The sequence below is a fragment of the Alosa sapidissima genome, chromosome 10, assembly GCF_018492685.1.
Source record: "Alosa sapidissima isolate fAloSap1 chromosome 10, fAloSap1.pri, whole genome shotgun sequence".
Lineage (NCBI taxonomy): Eukaryota > Metazoa > Chordata > Actinopteri > Clupeiformes > Clupeidae > Alosa > Alosa sapidissima.
Window position 1 is genome coordinate 32,751,828 of NC_055966.1, and position 27,130 is coordinate 32,778,957.

General features: G+C 40.7%; 2 protein-coding genes across 5 annotated transcripts; both read right to left on the minus strand.

Moving 5' to 3' along the window:
- Nucleotides 1-7,410: 7,410 nt before the first annotated feature.
- Nucleotides 7,411-14,686, minus strand: tomm40 (translocase of outer mitochondrial membrane 40 homolog (yeast)). Its single transcript, XM_042106211.1, has 10 exons — nt 14,537-14,686; nt 13,469-13,686; nt 13,280-13,347; nt 13,063-13,155; nt 12,443-12,544; nt 11,323-11,428; nt 10,099-10,221; nt 9,651-9,727; nt 9,288-9,390; nt 7,411-9,168 (listed from the first exon to the last, which is right to left on the minus strand). Exons 2-10 carry the CDS (start codon nt 13,683-13,685, stop codon nt 9,029-9,031), a joined length of 1,029 nt encoding a protein of 342 aa, XP_041962145.1. The 5' UTR covers nt 13,686; nt 14,537-14,686; the 3' UTR covers nt 7,411-9,028.
- Nucleotides 14,687-15,180: 494 nt separating this feature from the next.
- LOC121720205 (probable ATP-dependent RNA helicase ddx6) lies at nt 15,181-26,935 on the minus strand. 4 transcript variants are annotated; one of them, XM_042106169.1, is made up of 14 exons: nt 26,776-26,935; nt 23,607-24,663; nt 23,447-23,510; nt 23,227-23,331; nt 22,841-22,970; nt 19,244-19,390; nt 18,925-19,019; nt 18,691-18,813; nt 18,433-18,561; nt 18,166-18,282; nt 17,810-17,873; nt 17,172-17,273; nt 16,758-16,983; nt 15,181-16,447 (listed from the first exon to the last, which is right to left on the minus strand). In XM_042106169.1, exons 2-13 carry the CDS (start codon nt 23,792-23,794, stop codon nt 16,766-16,768), a joined length of 1,482 nt encoding a protein of 493 aa, XP_041962103.1. In that variant the 5' UTR covers nt 23,795-24,663; nt 26,776-26,935; the 3' UTR covers nt 15,181-16,447; nt 16,758-16,765. The 4 variants fall into 4 exon arrangements, with proteins under 4 accessions (XP_041962103.1, XP_041962104.1, XP_041962105.1 ...); XM_042106170.1 differs by having other exon boundaries at nt 26,740-26,935; XM_042106171.1 differs by lacking the exon at nt 26,776-26,935 and adding an exon at nt 26,182-26,448.
- Nucleotides 26,936-27,130: the final 195 nt, after the last annotated feature.

Here is a 27,130-nt window from a genome sequence, read left to right on the forward strand (position 1 = left end):
TCGACAATTTATGCACTAGATTTGATACCTATGGCCCATACATTATTTGCCGTGAAATATTACACCACATCCCGAAACTCTCAAGGCTTTTATATGACCCCCTGCATGCCAAATTTCGTCGTGGAAAATGGCCATATTTTATAGATTTACTTTACATTAGTGTGGCCGTTGGGAGTGTAAAACCCAGTTGTACTATACCACAAGATGGTCTGACTACGCCACTCCCATTTATTGGACTGGGATGAGACCCAACTAGTACCGTAGACTAAAGATGTACCCCACGCTAGTACTATTCAAGTGAATGAAACAATTGGAGGCTGACGTAGCAAAAGCAATGTAGACATAATTGATTTATGGTCTGCAGAGTTATTAAAATAGGTGCTTCGTACAGGAACAACATTAATGGTAGTAACACATCATGGACACATACAGGAGTTCTTGTAGACAAGCCTTCATAGGAGATATTTACACTAAATATTGGGCCGGACCACAGTACTCAATGTTGACCGGACATCCACATTTAGTTCATCATGAGCACAAGGCTCCAAAAGGATTCAGCACACCAAAGACAGCAACCAAGGCTACACCGCATTAACCATAAAGTGCTTTGTTAGTACACACAAATTCTAAATCACACCACACAGTGGTCACCTTAATACATTGAGCACTGAGCTCCGCCCACTAGCTACGAGAACCCAAGCAATGGCCACTTAAATTTGAGAACAAGTAAAGTGCGTGAGTGCTACTATGATGATCAGCTAAAGCTATCCAAATTGCACATGCCCACTGGCACTTTCCCCTGTCCCCCCAGTAATATTGCACACTGCCCAAACACAACAATTTATCTCAATGGTAAAAGATTAATGACCGGAAGAGCTTGACATTAACCCTATAAGTTCATAGGCATGGTATCAATGAATGATAAAAACATACATAAGTTTCATACATGAGAAAACAGTGGCTGGATGTCCAAACAAGTGGCTGGATGACCTAAAAAGACAAAACATACACTTATTAATTTATCCACATAACACACACACACACTCACCTTACTGATATACATTGAAAGAACTTAAACTTTCAAGCACTCACGAGAGACGGGGTTCATTCACAAAAGGCTTCTAATAACCTTGTGTGAACAGACACACACAGACGCCGGAGCGCACAGAAGCCAGTGCACACGTATGACGGGGCGCACGGGACCTGGTATAACAACGGGCTACACATAGAATAAGGATGAGTCTTACAGTTAATTAGATAATCAGGCTAACAAATACCTATTTTGGCTAGGCCATCCGCCCAAGCACACGGCAGCAATTACAGTATACAAACACCCTGTAACACCAGCACAGTCTGTTGAAAAACATTTGATATTAATATTCTCAGCGCGCAGAGCAGGGGGACCGTCTCAATGCTTTGTTGGTTATACGCACCTGGCCGCGAGAGTGAGAGAGAGTTCCCAGCGGATATCGAGATTCGTTCTAGTTACACGCCCATTCTACAACATAGATCATAATAAAAAACACAACACTGCATATCTCAAGGCTCACATCAAAACCACACTCTTTAAGGGAAGCATACCTACCGGCGTTAAACCCAGAGACGCTTCCGTGATTTAATTACTGGTGACTGCACACTAACCCTTCAACATACGGAACGCCAGCACACATGGCCACCAACACTCATCTGTAATCCACAAGAACGAACAGACTTATAAGTGCCATAACCCATGATGAGGCAGCTAATGCTGGCCTAGTACAACAGCGTGCCAAACAATTCAAACTTACCGCGGTTCCACTCCGCTCCGTTTCCCTAGCAGCTGACTGAAAACACAAGAACCCGCCACTATGGACACCTCAGCCTTTAAGCCCTTGCTACTCGCTCCAGGGTCCTAAAGTCCCACTGGCTACATTGGGTATATTTCACATTTGTGCACTTAATTTGATGCCTATTGCCCAAACATCATTTGCCGTAAAATATTAGCCTACACCACATCCCGATACGACCGTCCCACAGCGTTCACACCCTGCATGCCAATTTTCGTCGTAGAAAATGGCCATTTTTCTTACATTTAAGTTACATGAGCTATATTTCAGAAAAAAAGAATAACTGCACAATGGATGTAGCCTAATTACACGCTCCTCGTGATCATTGTCAGATTTCAACAGTAATGACTGACAGTAGGAGTGTCAAATAAGAGACCTACAAATAGCGTAGGCTATATGCAGAGTAATTCTCATTTATGCTATACTTGAGCACACATAGAATTTGTGAGATTTTTTAAGTAGTGCAAAGTCTGTTGTATCTGCATGTGCTGTATGTCACGCCAAATAGGGATCAAATCTGCATAAATCGTAAAACATGAAATGCTCATAGAATTTCAATTGTAATGAAATGGGGATTTTCCATGACGGAATTGGCCATGCATGGTGGCAAATGAAAGCTGAGAGACTGTAGTATCAGGATATGGTGTCATTTCTCAAGGCAAATTATGTATGGGCAATAGGTATCAAATCTAGTGAATAAATTGTAAAATATGAAATATAGCTCATATAAATTACATGTATGAAAAATGGCCATTTTCCACGATAGAATTTGCCATGCAGGGTGTCATATGAAAGCTGAAAGACTGTATCGGGATGAGGTGTAATATTTCACGGCAAATGATGTGTGGGCAATAGGTATTAAGTATGGTAAAATATGAAATATAGCTCATGTAAAGTAAATCTATAAAATATGGCTATTTTCCAAGACGAAATTTGGCATGCAGGGTGTCATATGAAAGGTCAGAGACTGCAGTATCGGGATGTGATGTTGTGTGGGCAATAGGTATCATGTCTAGTGCATACTTTGTGGAATATGAAAAACAGCTCATATAATTATATAATATAATATAATATAAAATATAGCTCATGTAAAGTAAATCTATAAAATATGGCCTTTTTCCACGACGAAATTTGGCATGCAGGGGGTCATATGAAAGCTCAAAGACTGTAGTTTCGGGATGTGGTGTAATATTTCACGGCAAATGATTTTTGGGCAATAAGCATCAAATCTAGTGCATAAATGGTCAAATACAAAATATAGCTCATATAAATTAAATCTATGAAATATGGCCATTTTCCACGACGAAAGTTGGCATGCAGGGTGTCATATGAAAGCTCAGAGACTGTAGGATCGGGATGTGGTGCAATATTTCACGGCAAATGATGTATGGGCCATAGGTATCAAATCTAGTGCATATACTGTGGAATATGAAATATAGTTCATGTAGGGCCTAATTTAAATGTAAGAAAATGGCCATTTTCCACGACGAAATTTGGCATGCTGGGTGTCATATGAACGCTGTGAGACGGTAGTATCGGGATGTGGTGTAATATTTCACGGCAAATGTTGTGTGGGCAATAGGTATCAAGTCTAGTGCATTGTGGGATATGAAAAACAGCTCATGGAATTTCAATTGTAATAAAAGGGTGAATTTTCACGACGAAATTGGCCATACATGGTGTCAAATGAAAGCTCAGAGACTGTAGTATCGGGATGTGGTAGCCTGGGTGCCATTGCACAATGGAGAAGTTTGCCTCGAACGTCGACTACTAGGCTGCAGCCTTCCATGCCGCGGTCCATCCCTCCAATGAGCGTCGTCAAACAGTAAACGTCATTGACAGCGCCACAGTTTGTCTGAAAGAGCGACAAGATACTTGAGGTTGTAAGCTTTTTTCTTAATAAATTACTATTTTTACAACTGTCTTTCTTCCCCCATTATGTGATGGTGTGAACAAGCCCACGCCATTACACATACATCAGTTTGGGAAAGATAACATCTGATAACAACCCATAAACATAAGTTATTGTATTTCTAAGCATGTAAGTGACTGTAAACATCCTTGAATCCTCACTAGGGTAAGAAATGTAAATTTACAAAGACACCTCTGCCTTTTTGATATGTTAGTGTTTGATATGTTTAGATGACTGTAGAAAGGGAATTTGAGTTATCTCTGCCATTCATGCAACAGATCTACTGTAACATGGTTAGGCTATACTTCTCATTTCAAGCAGTGAGAATAACTAAAATGTTGCTTTTACAGACAAAGATCGTAGCCATTATTCTCAAACTATTTGCATTAAGTCTACACCACTGTAAGTGGAAGGAAAGGCAACCAGCAATGATGAGAACCATTTAAAGTCAACATACAATTTCACTATGGCTATATTTTACTATATTAAGTTGTGAGTGACCTTTGGCATTTGGGGCCTACATTGTCCCATGAGCCATAACTGCAACCATTATAGTGTTCTTTTAAGCCTAGCTCAGTCATTATGCCATACCACATCACCGCCTGCCGTGTAATGAGCTGCACTGAACACATGAAGATCTATTGAGAACACCAAATCCATATTTCCTGTTATTTTGGTGAAAGTAATGTAAATGTAGTGTAATGCCTTACAATTCAAGGACAGTAATATTGTAATGTAACAAATTACTTTGAGATGACAGTAACAAGTAATAAATAATGCATTACGCTTTTGAAGTAACTTGCCCAACACTGCTTACTGTATCTCCAATAAAGTTTGTTCATTTTGGACCATCTGATCTTTTTTCTGTGAGTGAAAGTGCTTAATGTAATATCTTTAAGAAATTTGAAGAATAGCTAATAAGTGTCTTGCTGTGCACATAAACACTTACACAGCATTACATAATGTAGACCATTACTTCATAACCTAGTCTAGCCATTGTCCACTAGCTTGTGCTGCATTTCAAAGAAGAATTTCCATTAGGAATAGACAAACAATCAAGTTTCTTCGCCAATCCCAGTTCCACAGTTATTTATTTAGCCTTAATATTGATCAAAGATGAACCCATGGGCCACACAATATCAACACATAGGTAAGTAACATACAGATAACGTCTGCACTTGTTCAGGCTACATTGACAAGTCAATTACCTTTTGAATGATGGTCAAATTAATCACTGCATTGATCTGGGTGTTCCGTTCCTGCAATTTACCTCAGAGTGACAATTTCACAGATTGAGTGACAAGAAAGATACGACATCATTATCACATCCAATTAGCATCGAATAAACAACTGCCCACCAATCAGACACATAAACATCCATGAAATTACGTTTTTTTTATCGTCTGTTTCTGAGGATATAACGTAACATTGATACAGCGCAACACAGGCCCATTTCCATTGATCTAGTAGGCTAATAGGTTGTAAGATACATTAATACCAAACATCGGTGTACATGTGTAACTCTTTTATTGTCAAATCCTTGATTTTAGCACTGTTAGCTCCAAAGACGCCGGCTTTTACAGCGTCCAACCTCAAGTATCTTGTCGCTCTTTCAGACAAACTGTGGCGCTGTCAATGACGTTTACTGTTTGACGACGCTCATTGGAGGGATGGACCGCGGCATGGAAGGCTGCAGCCTAGTAGTCGACGTTCGAGGCAAACTTCTCCATTGTGCGGTGCCATTCCGAACTTAGTCCCGCCCACAACGTTTGAGATCGGGAAGTTGAGTATGACTACGTCAGGCTAGGGATGTGGTGTAATATCTCACGGCAAATCATGTGTGAGCAATGGGTATCAAATCTAGTGCATAATTTGTAAAATATGAAATAGCTCATGTAAAGAAAAAACAGAAAAGCTTCAAAATCTCACGTTAAGCCGATGGTAACACACTGAATGCGATTTGATGCAGGCAAAAGTATTGACTGTTACTAACGAAGGTTTTATAGCAATATTATAAATGTAGCGACAGAATAGCCTAGAACTTGGGTAAGCCTTGCGTTTAGTAGCCTAATTGCGGTGATAGCCAAAACTAATGTGAATCACGGACTATCCTACAACCAAAGAAAGTAAAGGTGATTAGTAGGCCTACCTGCGTTAGCCTAATAAAGGACGGGACTGCACCCTTCACAAACCGTAAAATAAAGTTTATTCGTTTTACAGTTGACTGTTGACAGTTCACTGTCAGTCCACACAAACAATTCTGGCTTCCTTGCACTAGCCATTTCGCCGAAGCCTATTCTGTCTGTTTTTAAAGCGCACGTTTTGCAAGTTTTGGTGAATTTCTGTAAAGACACAGTGCCACCTATAGGCCTGGGGTATGAAGTAACGTGTTGAGTCGTGTTGAGATGGATCCGTTTGGACGCAAATATTCTTGATACGGTTCCAGGGAAGACGGAGGAAAAAAAGATCGGTTTGGTACGTGTGGACTAGGCCTGAATGTGCGGCCAACTTCAGCTTCGTAGGCAAATGCCAGTGTCATCGCGTATTTGCAGTCAGCACTGCCCCCTGTCGGTAGGAAATGGCAATATTTAAGGTGGAATGGAAACTTCACTACACCGCATTCTGAATGTGCGGCCAACTTCAGCTTCGTACTGCACGTCACAGCAATAGGCCTACCATTTAAACTTCAGATCTACACATTAATTCACATCAATACGAAAATAGAAACACTTTGACATCTGCATGTAAGCATCTCAAGTAGGTTATATATCACACACAGACATAAATAATTGTAATTATTTAAGATTAGATTGTTGCACCATGCAGTATTTTTTCCACGGTGTCACTTAAGAACACATTTGAAGATAAGAAAGAAGTCGAGTAATAAAGTGAGGAAATGTGTAGGCTTACATTTTGATGCAGTGGCCTACAGACTAAACCACATATTCCTTTCTCTGCTTTTACCTCATAGGCCTAATAAAATATAGCCTTAGCAAAGATAATGGCAAACTATTCTGGCAACGTCTCGTTTCATAACTTGATTGCATTTTCATCACGTTATTATGACCATTAAATGTAGGCTATACTATTTTGCACGCTAAAATATGATTCATCAGGTAAACACAATAAAGAATGGGAACGTGAAAGTATGTATTCTAAGTTGTAATTCCTCTGTATGTCCTGTTGGTGACCTCAGTGAGAAGTACTGTTAAGACGCTCTTAGCCGGTAACGAGAACTCTGGAGCACTCGTAGATCTACGAGTGTTTTCAAGACATTCTTAAGCTACGATGGTTTCGGGAAACAGGCGGCAAATCTTAAGACGTTCGTAAGAGGGACTTTACGACGCTCTTAGGCTTAAAATACCCACCAGAGCCCGTCTACTATTAGACATTCTCTGGTACCACGGATAGAGCCGGATATCCCCTTGTGGTTAGAATCTGCTTCTTTGTAGTTCTGCTATATTGTACATAAGTAGCGCCACCTGCTGTCTATGCTGAGTATCATATCATCCTACATGGCCACTTCCAGTTGACTTCTCATGTACAGTAGACAAAGGCTCATTCCACACTTTACCTCGTGTGAAATCGTAACGCTGATATTTTATAACACGCACATGTCTTATTATTTGATCATTTTCAATTAGAAAACAAGTACCAAGTTTGAACATCCTCTTAAAAGCACAAAACTGTTTATTGTTTTCTTTTGCTGAACAAAGAACTGCCTTTGCTTTACTGTATTGTCATCACAGTAACACAAAGTGCTTTAACTGAGAATACTCACACACACACACGCACACTCACAAACGGTTAATGACAATGGTCAAATTTTCCCTTGACCAGCCTTTTTATATAAAAAAGGAAGTTGCTTCAATATCACCAATGAACATGCCAATTACACCCCCTCAAAGCTCTATTTCAAATGTGATCTCATTCAACTGCACATGGGTTTATCATTAAACTCAGTAGTAAAAAAAACCAAAACAAAAAAACATTAATGACAGCATGGTTTTTCAATGGTCCATTCTTAACAGAAAACCCCTGTGTAATCATGCATCTCAACAACTGTGTTGAGGCCCCAATTATTTCACCCGTCTACGACAATCCACAGAATGTCATTTTAATCCTGTTTGTGTGTGTGTGTGCGCACGTGTTTGTATGTGTAAACTGTTGGGCGACTGGATCTCATTCTGTATTAAAAGGACGGCTTCAAAACAAACACACACACACACACACACGCACACAAAACAAAAACAAATGTACATCTGGTCGAGAGACTGCCAGCATAAAAGTCCTGGCCTCAGGAGCCCCCAGAGAGACGCGGGCCTCCTGCAGGCCTGAGGAGAGGGGGGCTGGGATGTGGGTGGGTGGGTGAGGGGAGCGGATGGGACTGGTTCTCCTTTTGTGTTTTTGCTGATCACATCGCAGCTGAGTCAACCATGTATTAGACGTTTTCCCGGCCTTTTTCCAGAGGCACAGGGACAGGGTGTGTCACCACTCTACACTGGCTCATGAAAGCTCCACATCAGGGTAGAGTGCACAATCTGGTCAAATATTTAAAAAAATCTAATTTGGGCAGTAATCTGCACAACAAATTGCAGAATTATTTCTCCTTGTACATGTTTGGACAGCAACAGTTTTCAATTTCCTCCTTTCAAAGAATGTTTGTGCGGTCAAACACCAGGGAACAATAACAAATCAGATCGATTTTAGTTAGCGGTTTGCAGACAGGCAAAATGAAGTATCAATTTGCAAAAGACTATGGACTGAGCCAGGGATGGACCTCAATGCACCACAGCATGGACAGCGCCACACACACACACAAAACCTTCAACAATTTCATAGAATACATGTCACATTTCAGACAATGAGATTTCTTTTTCATTGTGATGTGTTGATTTTCTATACATTCTACTCGTATAAATACTATGTCTAACCTCTTGAAGTTGTTCCTCGTCAACATCAGAATTTTACTTGAACTTCACTTCTGAGTCTGTGAGCTTGGTTTACATGTGTCTAGATTCTAGTTTTCACATTAACAGGTTCTCAGCGCAGCTGATACTTGAATGGAGTGAAATACTGTGTTGCTGAGAATGTGTGTGTGTGTGTGTGTGTGTGTGTGTGTGTGTGTGTGTGTGTGTGTGTGTGTGTGCGCGCATCCATGGCCACTGTCTCATCCATGTCCCTGCGCCTCTCGGCTCCAGCTTGGCTATGGAGCGTGGGTCCTGCAGGGCGACGCGTGGTGGAGGTGGGGGGATGTCGGTTGGAAGGTGGAGGTTGCCCTGAGTTGGCTTTAACCGATGGTGACCCCAAAACCACACTGAAACTTGTTCTTTCGGTGGTTCAGGAAAGCGCCCAGGGCGAGGGAGAGTGGGAGAGGGATTAGCTTCTTCTCCAGAGTGGCCCCCACAATCCAGTTACTGTCCAGCGAACCTATCAGGAGAGGGGAATGAGGGGGAAGAAGAAATAGTACCAAGCCAGTGAGAGGTCAGCATAGTCCACATAATCAATGTTTGATGCAAGTAAGTAGCAAATGGGAGGAGGATGTGTACCTTTGAAGAGCAAGTTAGCTTTGGGAATATCCAGCTGATAACCAAAGGACACACTTGTGTCTTGCGTCCGTGTGCTGGCTTCAAACTCCACACCGACTTGTAACTGTAATTCATGCCAGTCACAGAGAGAGCAGGGTAAACAGAGAGACACGGCTGCTCAAACAACGCAGAAATAGGCAGACATACTAAATGTTCACAGTGACATTGGTGAGGATGCAAGCACATGAACGAGACACACACACACACACACACACAAAAAAGATCATACTAGGTTAGCGTTATTCAGATAAATCCACACGCCACTGATGTTAGAAAAGTCTTAGTATTACAGCAGGAACATGTGAAAGAGGAGATGGAACGTACCTGGTCATTGGCTTTGTGATAGTAAGATGCATGTGCTCCGGCACCTCCCAATGTCAGTGTGGCGATGTAATTACTTCCTGTGTGAGGTAAACATTACAGGTTACATTGACTACTGGGATTGAAACTCACATACTGCTGGTGTGGTGTGTATTATAATGTAATGTTGTATGAGTGATATGTTAATATATAATATAGTGCATTATAGTTGGAAATAAGGTGGAAACAGCATTAAGGAGGGACAACATCATGAATTCATGACAATTCATGACAACATCATGAATTGAGTCCAAACACAAGGCAAGACTAGGCTCTCCCTCAACCCCAAACCATTGGTTTAAAATGTCCTACTAATCTAAGTAGGAGAGGCAGTGAGTGATGCAAAGGATTTCTTCAGGAAAAGTTTTCCAGGACTGCCCATCAGTGTGGTACGAGGCCTGCGCGTGCTTACCGGTGTAGCGGCCCACGAGTGACGTGACCGTGCCCTCTTCTCCAGGTCTGCGGTGGTAGACCAGCTCACCGCCGAGCACCAGAGCAGGGCTGAGCGACTGGAGGTAGTGTGCTACCACAATGCCTGGCAAGAGTCATGGAAAACCACAATCAATTAGAAGTTCATAAAACTACACCTTAAAGTGGAAATGAAGCAGAATGTGCCGTTATTACAGCCGATTGTTTTTTATATCAAGATTTTTGAATGACATTGCCATTGGGTGCACCCAATGGCAATGCAATGTCATTCAAAAATCTTGATATAAAAAACAATCGGCTGTAATAACGGCACATTGACATCCAAACACATGATTCAATAACTTTGAAATAATCAATATACAGAATACTGCTGGAATAATCTGATAGTTTGAAGTCTTGGCCGACAGAGAAAGGACATGCCAAAAGCTCCACAAACTTTTTAAATACAATGTCTCCCCATGGTCTTAATGAGGAATCTGACATAAAATCATTCCTATAGTATATTGCATATTTTGGTAAGAAACTGTCTGTATTTGTACTTACTATATTGTAGCAGGTTTTATGATTGTGGGGGAAATGTACTTTCATTGTTTGGGTAGGCTTGTATGGACCCTTTCAAGAGAGTTCCATTATCAGCATCATAGTTGGCCCCACAAGACTTCCTTTTTAACATTCCATATGTTATCTTAATGCAGAGGAAGTAGATTGGGGCCCAAATAGAACGTTCAAGCATTGTTTTTGTTTACCTTGTTGAAAGGGTCCATATATGGAACTGTTTATCCACTAATTGTGTGTTCCTTTTTCTTTCTTTTCTGGTGACAGCAATGCCATGTACTTCTTTGGGAATATTGACTTTTGAAAGCCCTTTTGAGATGTATAGGTGTGTGAAATACCTGTATGAAAGTGTTCTCTTATATTGAGTGATTAGTGGGGATCTTAGACCCAATCATAGCCTACCAGTTGACATCACATGGTAGGTTAGCTGATTGTAAGGCCTACATATATCCCTTCATCAAATGTGTCCACCATTTGCCTGAAGAAGACCCAGCAGGGTCGAAACGTTGCTTTTTGTATATTAAATATATGGGAGTCAAAAGCAGGGTTGTGGACATTATATCTTTTCAAAAGCTCCACAAACGCCACGGTGATGACATTTATGGGGAGGAGAGTGAGTATGAGGCAGGGTGTGCGAGGGCGGGTTCAATACCAGATCCGACAAGGACATCCGGGTTGCCCAGGGTTACGGACGCTGTGAAGTCATCGCCGCGGTACTCTGCGTCACACTGCCAGTTCACAAACTTGTGCTGCTGTGTCTAAAGGGGGAAAGGAACACCGGACATTGTACATGTGCATGACTTCACATCACACGCCACAGATTACCTGACAAGTGATTTGCTCTGAGGATTTGGGATTAAGCAGGAGAAGAAAAAAATCCAAGCCACCACCAACCAGGACGAGGTTGTTTCCAGTATGCCAATGTTGGTTTCCACTATACTTTTGGAAATACGAGGTCATGTCATGGATGGACTGAACATGAGAGCCAACATAGACTACATAAGGACAGGCCAGGTTAGAGCAAATATTTATAATTAATTTTATAATTAAGTCTTCATCAAGGTGATGCAGTGCTCATATACAATTACTACAACCAGCCAATAAACAAAACAAACAGCAAATCATCCTTCTTTGCATGACTGTCAACATTAGTCTGGAGGTGTTATACACCTTACATTTGTCATTTGCAGATTGGTGACATAAAGAGGAAGTAACGGTGATGAATGCAGGTTCAATAGTCTGCGTGTTGTGGTGATCGGGAAATCTGATTTGACTGAATGTCAGATTTATCAAAAGTGTATAGAGGGTGTAGGTTTTATTATAACTCCGGTGGAAAAATGTTTAAGAAATTTTACATACAGTCTTAAAACAAATTATACAAAAAGATTGACACATTTGGCCTAATATATAAGCACAAGACTGTGATTTTATGCATTCACTGGCTTAGAGCCAGATGTGTCTTTAGCAGGCAACATTAAACCTCATATTCAAAACCTGAATCAGAGAGGACAACTGTAGGGACCCTCTCCACACTACCACTAAAGTATAAGGCTATTTTGAACCGTGTCGGATGTTTGAAAATAGCAATTTATTTTCCATGCCTGCTGTTACAGGCTATAAGCCATTTAGTTTCTAATGCGAACAACAGCCTTCTCAAAACTCCTCCGATTAACGTAATTTTGCTCCCAAACGAAAGTTTGAATTTGTTCCATAGGTTGCTCTTACGCCAAAACATTCCCTTAAGCGTTGTCCATGTTGGTAACTGCACATACCTGCATGGCCACTTTGGAGCGCACTCGTTCAGTCAGCTGGTGGATAACTTGAGCATTGAGGCTACCAGTGTTGTCCATGTCCCCCACCATAACTGGGAAAGACTGCAAGACAAAAAGTATGTACACACACACACGCACACACTTTAGAATCTTTCTCCAACATACTGAAAAAATGATTATGCTTCCCAGCATATGATATACCATTCACAAAGTAGCATGCTACAACTCCAACTCTGAATACAATCCCTAGAAGCAGCAGATGATACCAATGTTTTCAGGTACTTTTGCGACTGGCCTCTGGGCAACTGTATTCATGCTGCACATGCCCATGACAGCACACCTGAGCTTACATTGTTTCCCCAGTGGACTGGATCTAATTCAACTTTAGGTGAGCAATTCATCAGTATTTCAATATGATAAAAATAATAGAACCTTCAGTTAAGTCTCCTACATAATATTCTATTCATATAATGGGCAAAATTAATCTTATTTTCTAACAACTAAAACTTTGAATATATCCATATTATGTTGGGTAAACACAACACAAGTAAACTTGGAAATGTATGCACTACATAGCAGTTTGTTACAAAGTTAATCAACATAAACAAGAAATGCCTTACCTCCGCAGGGCCAGTCTGTTTGCTGCCTACATAGGTGGAGCCAAACCGATAGCCTGAATCCCCCACAGTGCTCAGATTAATTGTGTGACTAACCTGTGAGGTGCATGAAATACAAGAGCTAAACTCAACGGCAGATTATTGTTCTTTTTTTTTTTAACTAGATAAAAATTGATAACATCCAAGGTGGAAAGAAAGTGTGTGTATGCTTCAAAGTGACCTGGAAGTGGTTGCTCAGGCCTTTGTTGACGACCAGTCGCACACCTTCCATCTGAAGAGGGAAGACCTCTGAAACAAGATGTGTTCCAAAAATGAAACAGCTTGAACAATCTCATGAATCACATAGTGAACCTACTAACTTCCTACTACGGAACTGTTCATCAGACCCACGTATGCCCCCCAGCCTTACCTTTGCATTTTCGGTGGCACTCCTCAAAAGTGCCTGGATTGGGAAGGGGACTCTCTGCCTCGCCTTCCTGGGCCGCAGTGCCAGGGGTTGGGGGAACTGGTGACACTGGGGGCATGGTGAAACCCGGAGGCACATTTACCAAGCCAGAGCCCCCCTGACCACCACCACCTGCAGGAGGCGGTGGGTTTGGGGAACTGGCAGCCAATACACTGCCCATACTAAAGGCAAACGGGTAGAGAGGGGGGACATAAATACATCAAGAAAGACACTTATTAAATTGCAACCCAATATTGCTTACAAAAAAGGCAAAGTGTATGAAACTAGGGGAAATGTGCTAACGTTACATAACTAAAACAGCCCTCATGTCTCACATCTATTTAAGTTACCAGCGCTAACCTTTAACGTCTTGGTGATTACACAAGGTGTTAAATGAAACAGGAAAGAACTGTTATTATACAGTGAGACCTTAGCTGCATCTCCTTTAATGACCGGACCACATTAGCACCGAAGCTGTATTTCAGCTGTCATGCGAGTCAACAGTTATCTCGGTCCTAACGTTTCTTAATTCACTAGCCGGCTGGGTATAACTTACTCAGCTAACATTAACGTTAATCCAACATGTAGTAACTGTAAACAGTTAGCTGACCATTTTATGAACCCCTAGCTAAAAGATAAAACATTGCAAAGGAGATTAGCTAACAGGGACTGGTTTCCTTAAACGTTACTGTCGATTCCCCCAACAAATCTTAACAAGCAGGTCCTGTAAGGGACGCTTAAGATTTATACGCAGCTAATGTTAGCTGGCCATGGCAAGGTAGTTTGTGTTGAAGGTTGCTCTTCCACTAACCAGCCAACGCTAGCTAATTCATTAGCTTCTAGCTATTAGCTGCTAGTTAACTAGCGAGTGGACAGGTATTTTGAGAAATCAAGCTTAAAATGTGGGGATTTGTTTTCAAGTCTGCTTACATTCCTACACATTATACTAACTAATGTACACGTCTCTAAAAATAAATATTTTGTGATAAAACATTTAATATAACTACAAAATGAACCTCGTGTGGTACTCACGTTGTGCAATGCAGTCCAGATAAGGCTACAAGGGACACCGGTGGGTTGAAAGATTCAACCTATGGCGTTGTCACATCAGCCCGCCTATTTTCGCATCTTGGTTGCTCATTGGGTATTAGAAAATCATACTGCACCATCATTGGCCTAAATATGACGTTTCCTCACCCGTGACAACTGCACTAAGTGGATTCAACCACACCTCCGAACTTCAAGGGTATTTCTATTTCACCTGGGCTAGGACCATTTGAGGTATGTCAAAGCCCTTTGATGCAGTATCGTCAAAGACTGAAGAATAGAGCTAAATGATCGCTCACATCAGAATAAAACTAGTCAAGGTTTACTAACTGGCAGTGCATCATAGGAAAGCATAATGACAATAAGCTTTAAATGTCTAACATGAACATACTTACAACTTGTTCATAGGCTTTATTGTGTTAAATAGAATCTAAAACAAAACATCAGCTGAATTCCAAAGGTGGCACCCCGGACACCTGAATCTTCAATGCTTTTAACCATAGTTCTTAAGAGTAGAGAGAATAGAGTATGATGGTATGTGGTTTGCTGATGCTCAGGCGGCACTTAAGTTTGAAGTCTCCTAAACAACCAATTAAAACACAATGAAAAGAAGAGGCCAGAGACAAAAGTAGGGAAATACGCTGAACTTTTATTTTTATTGTTTCCATTAGGTGAAGGAGCTACAGGCTGGCATTGGTACATGGAGCTGGTCACTGTCCATTTTAAGAGAGGGGCCGTGTTCCACATGGGGAATGGTTCACATGTCATCAGAACTATTACACTTTGGCACAAAGCAATAACCAAAAACAATCACATTGATGAGAGTGAACAGGTTTCATTTTGTGCTTCTATCAAAATTATATTCAAACACATTTTCCATTCGGCATCCATTTGTCATACAATTGAAAACAGCTTATTTGGTCAGCAAAAGTCACCCGTTTAAAGACCTCACACTGCTCTGTCAAAATGACAAGCTTCTTACAACTACCAGGCTTGGCAGGGACAAAGAAATTACCCACAGCCTACAACCCTCTCCCAAACAGAATGCTCCAACCATTTTAAAATATAGTATACTTTCAAAAGCAAAAAGACAAGTGTTAATCTTAATCCAGGCATTTGTCTCGGATCACTCAATCAACTAGCTTAGGGCTGATGTAGGGAGAAGAGGTGGAACTATTGATTAAGGCACTTGAGAGAGACGAGTGTTGCATGTGATTATTGATAGAGTGAGAGAAACAGTGTTAAGGTGACAAGAGGAGGAGGTGACTTTGTGTGGCTATGCATCATTCATCCAACACAGTATACCTGCTAAATTTCTTTCTAGGAAGTAAACTTCAGATCATTTATACAGCCGAACTTTTTTTTTTGTTTTGCCTTGACAGATGGACTATAAAACTAGACCATTCATAGGAGCAACTGTTTGGCCAAGGCCTAAATGATCACAAATCTTTAAGCTTAAGTGAACATCTGTGTGTGTGCACCTTCACTCCCACATAGAAAGGGGAAAAAAAGCAAGTAAAATGAAGAAACTAAATTACAGACAAGAGAAAGCTGCCGCTTTAGTTAAACTGAAGTGGAAGACGTTTGATACGGAGAGTATTGATTTAAAAATGACCTGTATAAGATACGGTCGATTGGACAGAAAACGAGTGACTTTAAAACTGAAACAAATCACTGGTGCTGGTACAATAGCATTGATTCATAGGATGCTGCATGTGAATCTAAGGCTGATTTCTTTCTGAATTCACAATGTACTAAGAAAGTAAAATACTCTGTGCCAAAGTTTTTAAGAAAAGGAAAACAAAAGAATAGCCGCTTTGGGAGGACACAAATCTAAAACAGACATTGCCGTGCAGTGCACTTCAGCGCATATGCCAGCCATCTCCTTGAAATCACCTGTAGAACGATAACATACAAATCTGTTAGAATGGAACAGAAGGAAGGGACGAGAGGCTCAAATGAATTAGAGGCACGCTACTGTGGACTGAAACAGTCCAAACTGGCATGAATCCATGCCCTCTGCCATGATTTAGATGGATTATCTAGTTGTGCTGCCAAAAGAGAGCAGAGAGTAATCTGCACCCTGGAGCAAGAGCCTGTTTGAAAGCTCTTTCTGTCCTGATCAAATTGGCAAAACAGAAGTGTAGTGGATGCTGACTAAAAATGCATGCCAAAGACAGAAGGTTAAAGATGTGGCGCCACTCACCGGTCACCCTAATGCGCGTTGGGGTCCCCTGCTTTGCGCACTGCGTCCGTCTCTCCCTGCTCAGCGTCCGGGTCCACGGAGTGGAACTCCGCCACGTAGAGGCTCTTGTCGATCGAACCTGGAATGGGCTTGATGTCGGTGGACAGCTGGTCCTCGATGCCTTTGAGGTTGAAGCGGTCCTCAGACGTGATCAGGTTAATGGCTAGACCCAAGTGACCATATCGGCCTAGAGTGCGAGACAGCAAAAGAGGTTAAAAGGAGAGAACGAGAGAGATGGCTTTGCAAGGCAGCTACGGCTAGCTGTCCTAGCTGGACACCATTTGAAGATACCAAAGAGTTGCTTATTTGGAACACAAGGTTGAAAACTGTCTGGGTAAAATATTGGTAAGTTTTAAGCATAATTTGGCTCCTCACCTGATCTGCCAATGCGATGCAGGTATGTCTCTGCATTTTTGGGGAAGTCGAAGTTGATGACTACGTTGACGGCCTGGATATCAATTCCCCTGGTGAACAGGTCTGTGTGTGGACGGCACAAAGACGGTCAGAATTTGCATAGAAATATAGTTTACAGGGTTCCCATTCTAAGTCAAACATAAAATTCCATGACACTTCTCTGACAAAAACCCTGAAATTCCATGACCTACTCTATAATGAATGGTACAATATACCGACCAAAGATTTCAGAGCAGTCGCAGAGCGTTTAAGAATCTTTTACTTTTTTAGAGTGGGAGATGAATAAATGTGCATTGAATTAACTAAGTCGGGCTAACCACAACTACTCAAACAAGCAGTAAAGCTAATAACCAGATATACACCAATTCTGTGTGGAAATATATCTCTATTAATGTATTTTGGCAAGTACATTTTAAACTGCTACTGCTAAACAGTTAAAACAAATCCCTGATATTCCATGACTTTGCCCCAAGAACGATGATTTTCCATGTCTGGAATAGACTTCATAAAATTCCATGATATTCCAGAAATTCCATGACCCGTGGGATCCCTGAGTTTATGAGCAAAGCCAGACATGTGCATTAGTGATTTTTACTTGCCTGTGCAGACTAAGTTCCTGCACAACCCATTTCGGAAGTCGTGGAACACCCGATTTCTGTACTCCTGTTAGGAACAGGCAAACAAGGCTGGTCAGAGATCAGAGGAAGGCATCGTGGTAAAGACAAAATCATTTTTCATCAACAAATCGGGACTACAACGGCTTTCTTCAACACAGCTGCTGCTCACAGACCAGGCAGGCAGGTGTGCGAGTTAACACACACACACACACACACACACACACTCGCCTGGGCTGCTAAGGCTCTCTTTTACACCACTTCTCATTGACCACACAGACACATACACACCCTTTCAGTTATATCTTAAGCTATAGCATAGTATGTTGTCCTAAATTCACCTGCATCATCTTGGCGTGGATGTAGAAGCAGGAGTAGCCCAATTGGGTGATCTTCTTGGCCAAGAGCTCCACCCTCTGGGTGGAGTTACAGAAGATGATGGACTGATTGATCTGCAGCTGGAGACACATGAGGAAACACATTTATGGGACTGATATAAACCATTTCTATTGCTGACACACACACACACACACACACACTCTCTCCCTCTCTTTCAGACAACCCATAAAAAAAATAATGATGAATTTGCATTTGCAGACATGCCCTACCCTGGAGAAGAGAGTGTTCAGACAGTGGACTTTCTGCCTTTCAGTGACATAGGCATAATACTGGGTAATGCCCTTCAAAGTAAGCTCGTCCATCAGGTTGATCTCGTAGGGCTTCTGCATATGTTTTGCCTTGTAAATCAAACAAAAAAGACATAATTTCAATACAATGTTTATTTCAAACATTTAATTTTAACTCTCGCAATAAAAGTATTTGCAGCAGACAGACAGCTAATCTCGGAGTTAATAATACCATCTCACCATAAACTTCTGCACAGTGACGGGGAAGGTGGCAGAATAGAGTAGGATCTGTCGATGCTTGGCCGTAAAGCTAATGATGTCCTCGATGAGTGACACAAAGTCCTGAGAGAGAAGTTTATCTGCCTAAAAAGAACCATAAACAACAAGACAAGTGTGATTAGAAAAAGGCCTGTGTACAAGTTTGGCACTGCTTACCAAGAGTTAGGTGTAGCCACACAAGGCCTGGTTTCTTACCTCATCCATCACCAACATTTGGACTCTGTCCACTTTGGCCAAGCCTTTTTTGATGAGGTCCAGGATCCTGCCTGGAGTGGCTATTATAACGTGGACTGGAAAAAGCAAGAGGGAGCCAGGCATAAAAACAGAATTAGACCAAAGATGCACATTTCACAATGGCCACCAGTTTAAGACCAGTAATAGACACAAAAGTATGGTAAGACAAGTCCACTCATAATAGGCACAAAAAGGAATAGCTCAAAACAGAGTCTAGACCACTTAAGTCCCCCATAACTAACGACGGACTTGTTCACTCCAGAGAGGAAAGAGCAAATACCCGTTTCATCCAGGCGCATGATGTCATCCCTCAGGTTGGTGCCTCCTGTGGTGGCCATGACCTTGACCCCACCCATGTGCTTGCTGATCTGGATGCTGATCTGGCTGACCTGCAGGGCCAGCTCACGAGTGGGCACCAACACAATGGCTACAGGTAGACAGAAGGGTCAGAGGTCAGAGAGCAGAAGACAAGGAGTTCAGGGTACAGCAGGAAAATCGGAAGAGGTGAAACAGACAGACGAACACACACACACACACACAGCTGCATGGGAATGAGAGAGAGTGATCAAGATAAGCACTCTGATGGTAAGGGCGAGGTAGTAAAATAAAATGTCACCTTTAGGATGGAACACATACATTTCAATTTAACCACCTTTTAGTTAAAGTCCACTGATTTATGGGTACAGAACCACAACGACTTGGCATCTTACCAAGTCTGTAATCACATATTTGACTGCCATTCAAAAGTGTAACAGCAACCTGCAGTCAGAACAGGTGCCTGAGGATGCAGTCTTGGAGCATTTTTTCATTGTTTGTTATACAGGCAACATACAAATGCAGTTTGATTTAAAATGCAGGGACCATTGCAGGGAACCACAAATACTACAATTGAATAGGGCCAGAAGCAGACATAGAACCAGAGTGGGTGGGTTGTTAGGCCTGTCGCAATATGCGATAAATCAATTAATCGCATGATAAATAAAATGAGCTCGGTTCTCGCTCTCTCTGTCTGAAATAAAGGCCTGCCTCAAACACAAGACTGCCCCAAATAAAGCCCTGTGCCTTGAGCAGCCTAAGTAAGTAAAAGACCAGAGCGATAATTTGTGGATTTACAGTATGCATGTTTGTTGTGTTGCATTGTGTTTAGTTGCTAATGTTTTACAACAAACGCAACACATCTTCAATCCAGTGCATTTTGTTAACAGACAGAGTCCATTATATTTATTGTTTTTGGTTGTTTTGTTCATTTATTGTGGATATTTAAAATGTCTTCCAGTTCCAGTGCTAAATACTCTTTAGAAATAAAACTTTAATGATCTTTGTGGTCATTAAAAGGTGTGCATGCATTATGATGCCATTATCATTATATTAGATGAAAATGGTATCAGAACGACAATATTATCCTTTATCGCAATCATTTGTAGAACAATTTATCGTCCAGCAAAATTTGTTATCATGACAGGCCTATGGGTGGTAGTGCAAAAGCTAATGGGCTTGTCCCTATGCCTACACATGAAATCACTCATGTTCACAGACAAGGTTCCTTCAGTAAGCCTAGACTACATACCAGTCCCTACAGGAATTTGCGATGGCAACAATTAACGCAAATTTTGCACAATCCCCGTGAATTCTGAGCGACCTTGCAATTTTGTCCAAACACCACAACTTTTACGCAAATTTGACCAATCAGCGTAGTTGCCCCGTGAAATTTCACATTGAGTCAGATTCCACACTCACTTTTGCAGACACCAGAGACTGCCATAACTTGTTCATTCCTCCGCAGTTTTGATGATAATAAATAGAAGGCTAACGTTAATGATCTGCTTACTTGCATCTCAACCTGATGTTGCTAACCTTCCTAGGCTATGAAACTAACTTAATTTAGGCCTAGATGGTTTACTGACATTTGAGTAGGCTATGCAACCCATTGGCAAACATTTACATCTGGAGAAGTCCTTTTAGCTCATGTCATGTTTGCTAGCCTGTAGGCTTAGTTCGTGCAGCTACCAAAACCATAGAAATGTACCTCTTCTATGATCCAAGAATGATTTCATTCAGGTTATTTTTTAACATTTATTTTAACTAATGACATAGAAAACATCCTTAATTGCATCCACATATCATAATGCACTCTGAAAAACGTAATTTCCACTCGTAGCCGAACACAGGGAGATGCAAGCCTTCACTCAGAAATGTAATTAGGCTACTCTCATGTCCTTAAAGTGGCAGGCAGTCAATTAGACTTACACCACCAATGTAATGACATTAAAGAAAAGTGTAGCCTAATAGTTTAAAAATCAATGTGAAGTTACTAGATACTTAGTTGGCTATTAGTAATTATGCAGGTCACAGAACATTAATTACTAAAAAGATATGAACTTAATAGGAATTACAACATATATGAATGTATTGAAACATATGACATGATGCCATCTCTTTAGGGGGTGACTGTCTTTTTTGGTCAGTTCTACAAAAGGTTATACTGCTTTGTGAATTACCCGTCAAAGCATTTACACAAATAAAGTAGCCTAGGCCTACCTTGATTTTCTGTAATCCTTACTATTTACCTTTACTTATCATTTTTAATAAGCATCAAGATAATAAGTGTGGTTTTGGTCTAACTAACCTTAGTTGCCCTCAATGTAAAATAAATAAATTGCAACTATTTTTGCAATTTTCACTTACTCCCGCAATTTATTAGCAACAAACACCGCAACTTCCACCACAATTTTTTAAGAAAAGTTGTCGCGAAATCAGGCATTTTAGGTCGCAACAATCTCAAAAAATCCTCGCAAAATCCTGGAGGGACTGACATACTAGACAAAAGTGTCATCTGATCAATCTACCTTTAATATAAACCCAGGCGAAACTTGTACTGCAACTGTTAGCAGAATTATATTTCAAGCAATGAACACCTAAACCAGCCTTTTTTGCAACCTTTTTTTCCTCCGAGAGCTACAAAATGAAGGGGGATGAGAGCTACCAATGTGTAGTATTAGTAGTCGCATATATTCATATAGCCGATCACCATTCAAAACAGCTGAATAAGCTTAGTACGTGTTTTAATGCTCCTTTCAACTTCTTTTATGTTCTGTTTGTAAACTGGTTTACCAGGTTTAACTGGTATACCAAGTGACTGCGTTACCAGATTTATGAACATTTTCATTGAACCTTTTGGAGAGCTCAGAAACAGGTGGGGAGCTACTGGTAGCTGACCTATACTGACAAAATGCAACCCAATGACATTTTCCGCATCAGGACACCAGAGGTATTCAAACTTACACAAGCAATTTCAACAGTGCGTTTTAGTGTTAATTTTGTCACCTATTTTTAATTTAGTCTTAGTCTTGTGACGAAATGTCCTTTTTAGTCTTTGTCATATTTAGTCATTCAAATATAATTTTTGTTAGTCAAGTTTTAGTCAACTAAAAGTCTCGTCATTTTAGTCTAGTTTTAGTCAAAAGAAAACTAAAGGTATCTTAGTCTTAGTCAGTTTTAGTCAACACATTTTAGTCTTTTTTTTTTTATATAACAAATTATTTCTGATTACCATTTGAGTCAAATAGTGTTTCACACATCTCAATTTTCCAACAATATTGTGTGTCCACAAGGCTGTTATAATTACTCATTCTGATTTTTTGTCAGTCAGTATGTTTACATGCACAGGTAAGTCGAGCTACAGTTATAGCTCGGCTGGGATTTGACCATAGACAGTAAAAGATTTGACTGGACCACTGTCATATTCGTAGACCAGTGTTTCTCAAAGTGTGGTCCGGGGATCACTGGTGATCCGCAAGCCATCCCAAGTAGTCCGCGAGCAGACGTGGTAAAATATAATATAGATGAGCAGTGCGCAAACTGCTACTCATCTCCTTACCCTGGATGTAGTCCTTCTTGAGGTCTATTCTCTCCAGTAAGGGGATGAGGTAGGCTCCACTCTTGCCTGTGCCATTCTTGGCCCTGGCCAGGATGTCCCTGCCAGACAGGGCAATAGGAATGCTCTCCTCCTGCAAGCAACATGCAGACAAGCTCAGCAGACTTTCACAAATAGGGCTACATCTTCCAAATACATTTGTCAGTTGGTTTATTGCGTTCTGAATCGATCTATGGACTAGGCTGCAAAGATATCATTTGATTCAGGGTTACAAGTTTATTGGATATATACAGTATCTTGACGTAATTGTGGACAATGACTTGACATTGCGAGTAAACTCGACTTGGAGCACAGAGTGGGGTTTACCTTGTTTTGTGAGGCTGGCCTACCTGAATGGGAGAGGGTTTTTCCCAGCCCATCTCAAAGATGCCCATCAGTAGCTCACGCTTTAGGCAGTAGTCTTCAAACTCATTCCCCTTTGTAGAGGTCACATCCTACAGATGAACATGAAGGTTAGGTAGATGCAAGTATATGGTTTTAACAGAGAGGCTTGTCTGAACACAACAGGTCGTCAGTCATGACTACACTTGAATTTTAGAGGAAACTCACTGAGGTTCTCATTCTGGTGTCTTTTGGTGGTAGCTGCAGGCACTTCTTCCAGTCATCACCAAACCTATGCATTTAACACCAGTAAATATTTTAGGTTACTCAGCAACACTTCCATAGATATGATATATTGTCATATGGCGCAGATATACTATGTGCCTACCGAATGCCATCACTGGTTTGGGGTATGGTGCTTCCAGTCTGAGACACAATAGATGCCATGGTTGGTTGTCTGGCAGCAGATATGGGTCCAGGCTGAAGTCCAGCAGGCTTGGGTGGTCCCCTGAGCTGCCCGTTTGGTTTGCCCAGTCCCATGACCGAGGTTGGGTTCTCTGTTCTCGCAGTAGCCATGGCTTCAAGAGTTTTTCCTTACAGTTCAATTTTTTTGTATTTTTCTTTTGTTTGTGTTCGTTTTTTTTTTCTTTTCAAACTTTCACAGATTTGCTTTCCAGATAGACTTCGGGGAAAAAAATGCCCTTTGATGTAAACAGTTCTGCTGTTTAAAGAACTTTGAGTTTTGGCCTAGTGTGATTGACAGTTCACACAGACTTGTACGCAGAAAACTCTTGAAAAGAAGAGTGTCTGACGTATGACAAATATGTTTACATATACATCTATATGACAACTCTCCTTAAAGAAGAGAAAATATTATTTATATGAATAAATAATTACGTCCTCACTCGCAATATAAAAATCTATACGAGTGTGATTGCTCTGGAGGTCATGTCCTGTTTAATACTTGCTGAAGCAAACTTAACACAGGACTCCTTATCTATGCTTCAAATGGACTTCCCTGAACTTTTATGAAAGTATTTTGTTGAAAGCTCAAAGTTCTATTGTGGCTCTTGAATAAGTAGTACCGCTTGTCCTGTCTTAAGAGCCAAGTGCTGTTTTCTGAATATCCTTTCTCTCTTTTGTTTAACATTCAAATGGGGCTTATTTTCAGAAATGGCCCTCGGAATTCACTTGGGTCAAAATGTTTTTTTTTTTTTTTTCCAAATACTGCAGGCTACTTTAAGTTCTTCAAATATTCCAAAGTTCTTTCAAATATGTATCTTCTGTATGCAATATATAAAAAGAACTTGACTTGATAGTGGGATTCCACCCAAAAAAGTTTTGTTTTTATCTTCAATGTGCTTTGAGTCTTGAAACTCCTTGTATCTTTGTAGTCTTTAGGTGATGTGCAAACAGCTTGAAAGGATTCAAAACCGCTGCAAAACCTACGGGAGACAGAACAGTAGACAGTTCTAATCATTGGTGGAGCAAGAGAGAGCAATTGTGTACCTGGATCTGTAAAGAATAAGAATAAAGGGAGGGTAAGTGATGCTGGATGAGGTCACGTCTGTTTATCTTTCTCTTACCAGATGCTTTTCTCCAAAGCAACTTAAGATTATTTTTTAACCAAAGACTGAACAAAACGCACCAGAGAGGTAGCTCACTCCTCCCTTCAGTGCTCCCCAAGAAAGTCCACAAAGTCCTTTGCTCTTGTTTGGGGGACAGGCTACTCCCACTTTGTTTCCAGATCACAGAGTCAAGGCTGTGGTTTTTATTAACAGTGTGCTCAGAGAATGGACAACTAGTGGATTGTGAGGAGATACTCACTGAATGCTACAAAAAGTGTTACAGGTTAGAAATCACTTGGCATCACTTACTCTACCATGAAATGAGAATATAACACAATACAGCAAATTCAAGTCATTACATGAAAGCAGAAAAGTGTTCTTCACTGAAATAAGAAGGCTAGTTCTCCATTCTGATTAGAGGGCTGCAACTACCGATTATTTTCATTAGTGATTAGCGTAATCCATGGATTACGTTCATCGATTAATAGATCAGCTGCTTGATCGATAACATGTCAGAAAACGCTGAGAAATTACGTCTTTGAAATATACAATCGTGATCTATGCATTACATGTACTTGCCCCTAGAGGGTACTATCAACATTGCAGTTAGGCCTCAAATGCTTTAGAGCCCTCGAGGGGACTTACTCCAACCAATATAATAATGTTAACGTTACCCCTAACTTGGTGGCCTAAATACAATGGCAACAACTAAAACTTACTTGTTTATCTACTTAAATGGTAGCTAGGTAATAACACAACTTAACAGTTCTTTGTTAATAGCTTTTCATCCACGTTCATCAACAAACCGTAAGCTAGGCAACTGTTTGACAATAAACAACTACAGACCAACGTTAGCCTTCAATGTTAACATACGAGGTATTTCTTTTGACAAGCAGAAGCTGGCTTCATTAGATTATAGCGAATGAGTTCTGACCAACACATGTCTGCTAACTGCTGGAACCCCTACATCGCTTTCTTGGTTCGTGGCTAACGTTAACGAGTGCGACCATATGCAAGCTAACGTTAGCTTAACAAGCTAACAGCAAGACTTGCTATGCTAACTATCTAACTGGCATGGCGGATTGGTCAGCCAATTCATTAAAGTACACAAACGAGATCATGAATAAAACAATGCAAGCCACAAAATCTACCTGATAAATCCAAATGAACAACAATGAGTTAAAATATCGTAGGTGTTAAGTTAGTTGCTAGTGTTAGCTAAATAACCTAGGGAAACTTCTTATGCATGCTAACGTTAATGAACTTAGCTATCGATAGCAAAACTTTAGCCAAATCGGTAACGTTAACAGCCTTAACGTTAGCGGATTCAAGTTTAGTGAAGTGTCACATAACGTTAACGTTAGATATTTAAATAGAGATACATGAGGCACCAACCTTGTCCATTCCATATGGTCTAATGCTAGCGTTATGCCCTCAAGTGTACCGTTTAGAGATAATGTTAACGTTAGACGTCACAAAAGATTGCTCTGTAAGTTAACGTTAAAAACAAAAACCAAGTTGCTAGATTTAACTTAGCTAACTGCATAGCTAGCTACATTAACGTTTCTAGCATTATTAACCACTTTTTCAGCCAATGTCATCGAATAACAAATTCAGGCAATGCGAACTAACATTACAATTAACGTTACAGTGAACAATATTAGCATTACGTTAACACTAACTTACATTACAGTGAATAATAGTAACATTACGCTAACGTTAGCCTTATAATCATATGGTACCAATCCGCGGTCAAATTAAAGCAGTCCGTTTGAATTATAAATCATAAACAATACCTAGCAAGCTATGTTGGGCTACCGTTAACAATTTTGTGGCAAATCTAACTTAGCTATTTATCCACGAGGATAACTATTATCAGTGTTGCTAATGGCTAACGGCTCATTCAAATCATAAGGTACCTTGGCTAACGTCACAACACAACAAGACCTTCACCTGGATATGTATTTAAAGTTCAATGGTCAAGTCTACCTCGTGGCTCGAAGATAGTCCTCTTATATATAATCGAAAATGTGTCTTTCTGCTTTTTTCCTCTGTAAAGTCCACACACTCGACTCTCTTTTGTCTCTGCGCAACATGGACGCACGGTCCTTTCTCTTTTTTACCAATCTCCAACTCGACTCGACTCCAACTTCCCAGAATACTATGCAGGTACAACAACTAGCCAATCATCGACACGAGTTCAAATTTGGTCTAAAGTGGGTGGAGCTAGAATCCAAAATATGTAAACATTTCACCAAAGATCCTTGATTACTTTAATAATAATGTAAATAATAAATCAAATTACACTAAAGCAACTAAACTCAATCTTTATAGCATATCCAAA

What these genes read in the sequence shown, in the direction of transcription:
- tomm40 (XM_042106211.1), bottom strand. Translation starts at nt 13,685, where the DNA reads ATGGGCAGTGTATTGGCTGCCAGTTCCCCAAACCCACCGCCTCCTGCA. An exon ending in AACAGACTGGCCCTGCGGAG is followed by an intron (nt 12,545 to 13,062) that starts GTAAGGCATTTC and finishes TTTGTCTTGCAG; the next exon opens with TCTTTCCCAGTTATGGTGGG. An exon ending in ATCACAAAGCCAATGACCAG is followed by an intron (nt 9,391 to 9,650) that starts GTACGTTCCATC and finishes CATGAATTACAG; the next exon opens with TTACAAGTCGGTGTGGAGTT.
- LOC121720205 (XM_042106169.1), bottom strand. Translation starts at nt 23,794, where the DNA reads ATGGCTACTGCGAGAACAGAGAACCCAACCTCGGTCATGGGACTGGGC. An exon ending in ACACCAGAATGAGAACCTCA is followed by an intron (nt 23,332 to 23,446) that starts GTGAGTTTCCTC and finishes GTTCATCTGTAG; the next exon opens with GATGTGACCTCTACAAAGGG. An exon ending in TCACTGTGCAGAAGTTTATG is followed by an intron (nt 18,562 to 18,690) that starts GTGAGATGGTAT and finishes TTGATTTACAAG; the next exon opens with GCAAAACATATGCAGAAGCC.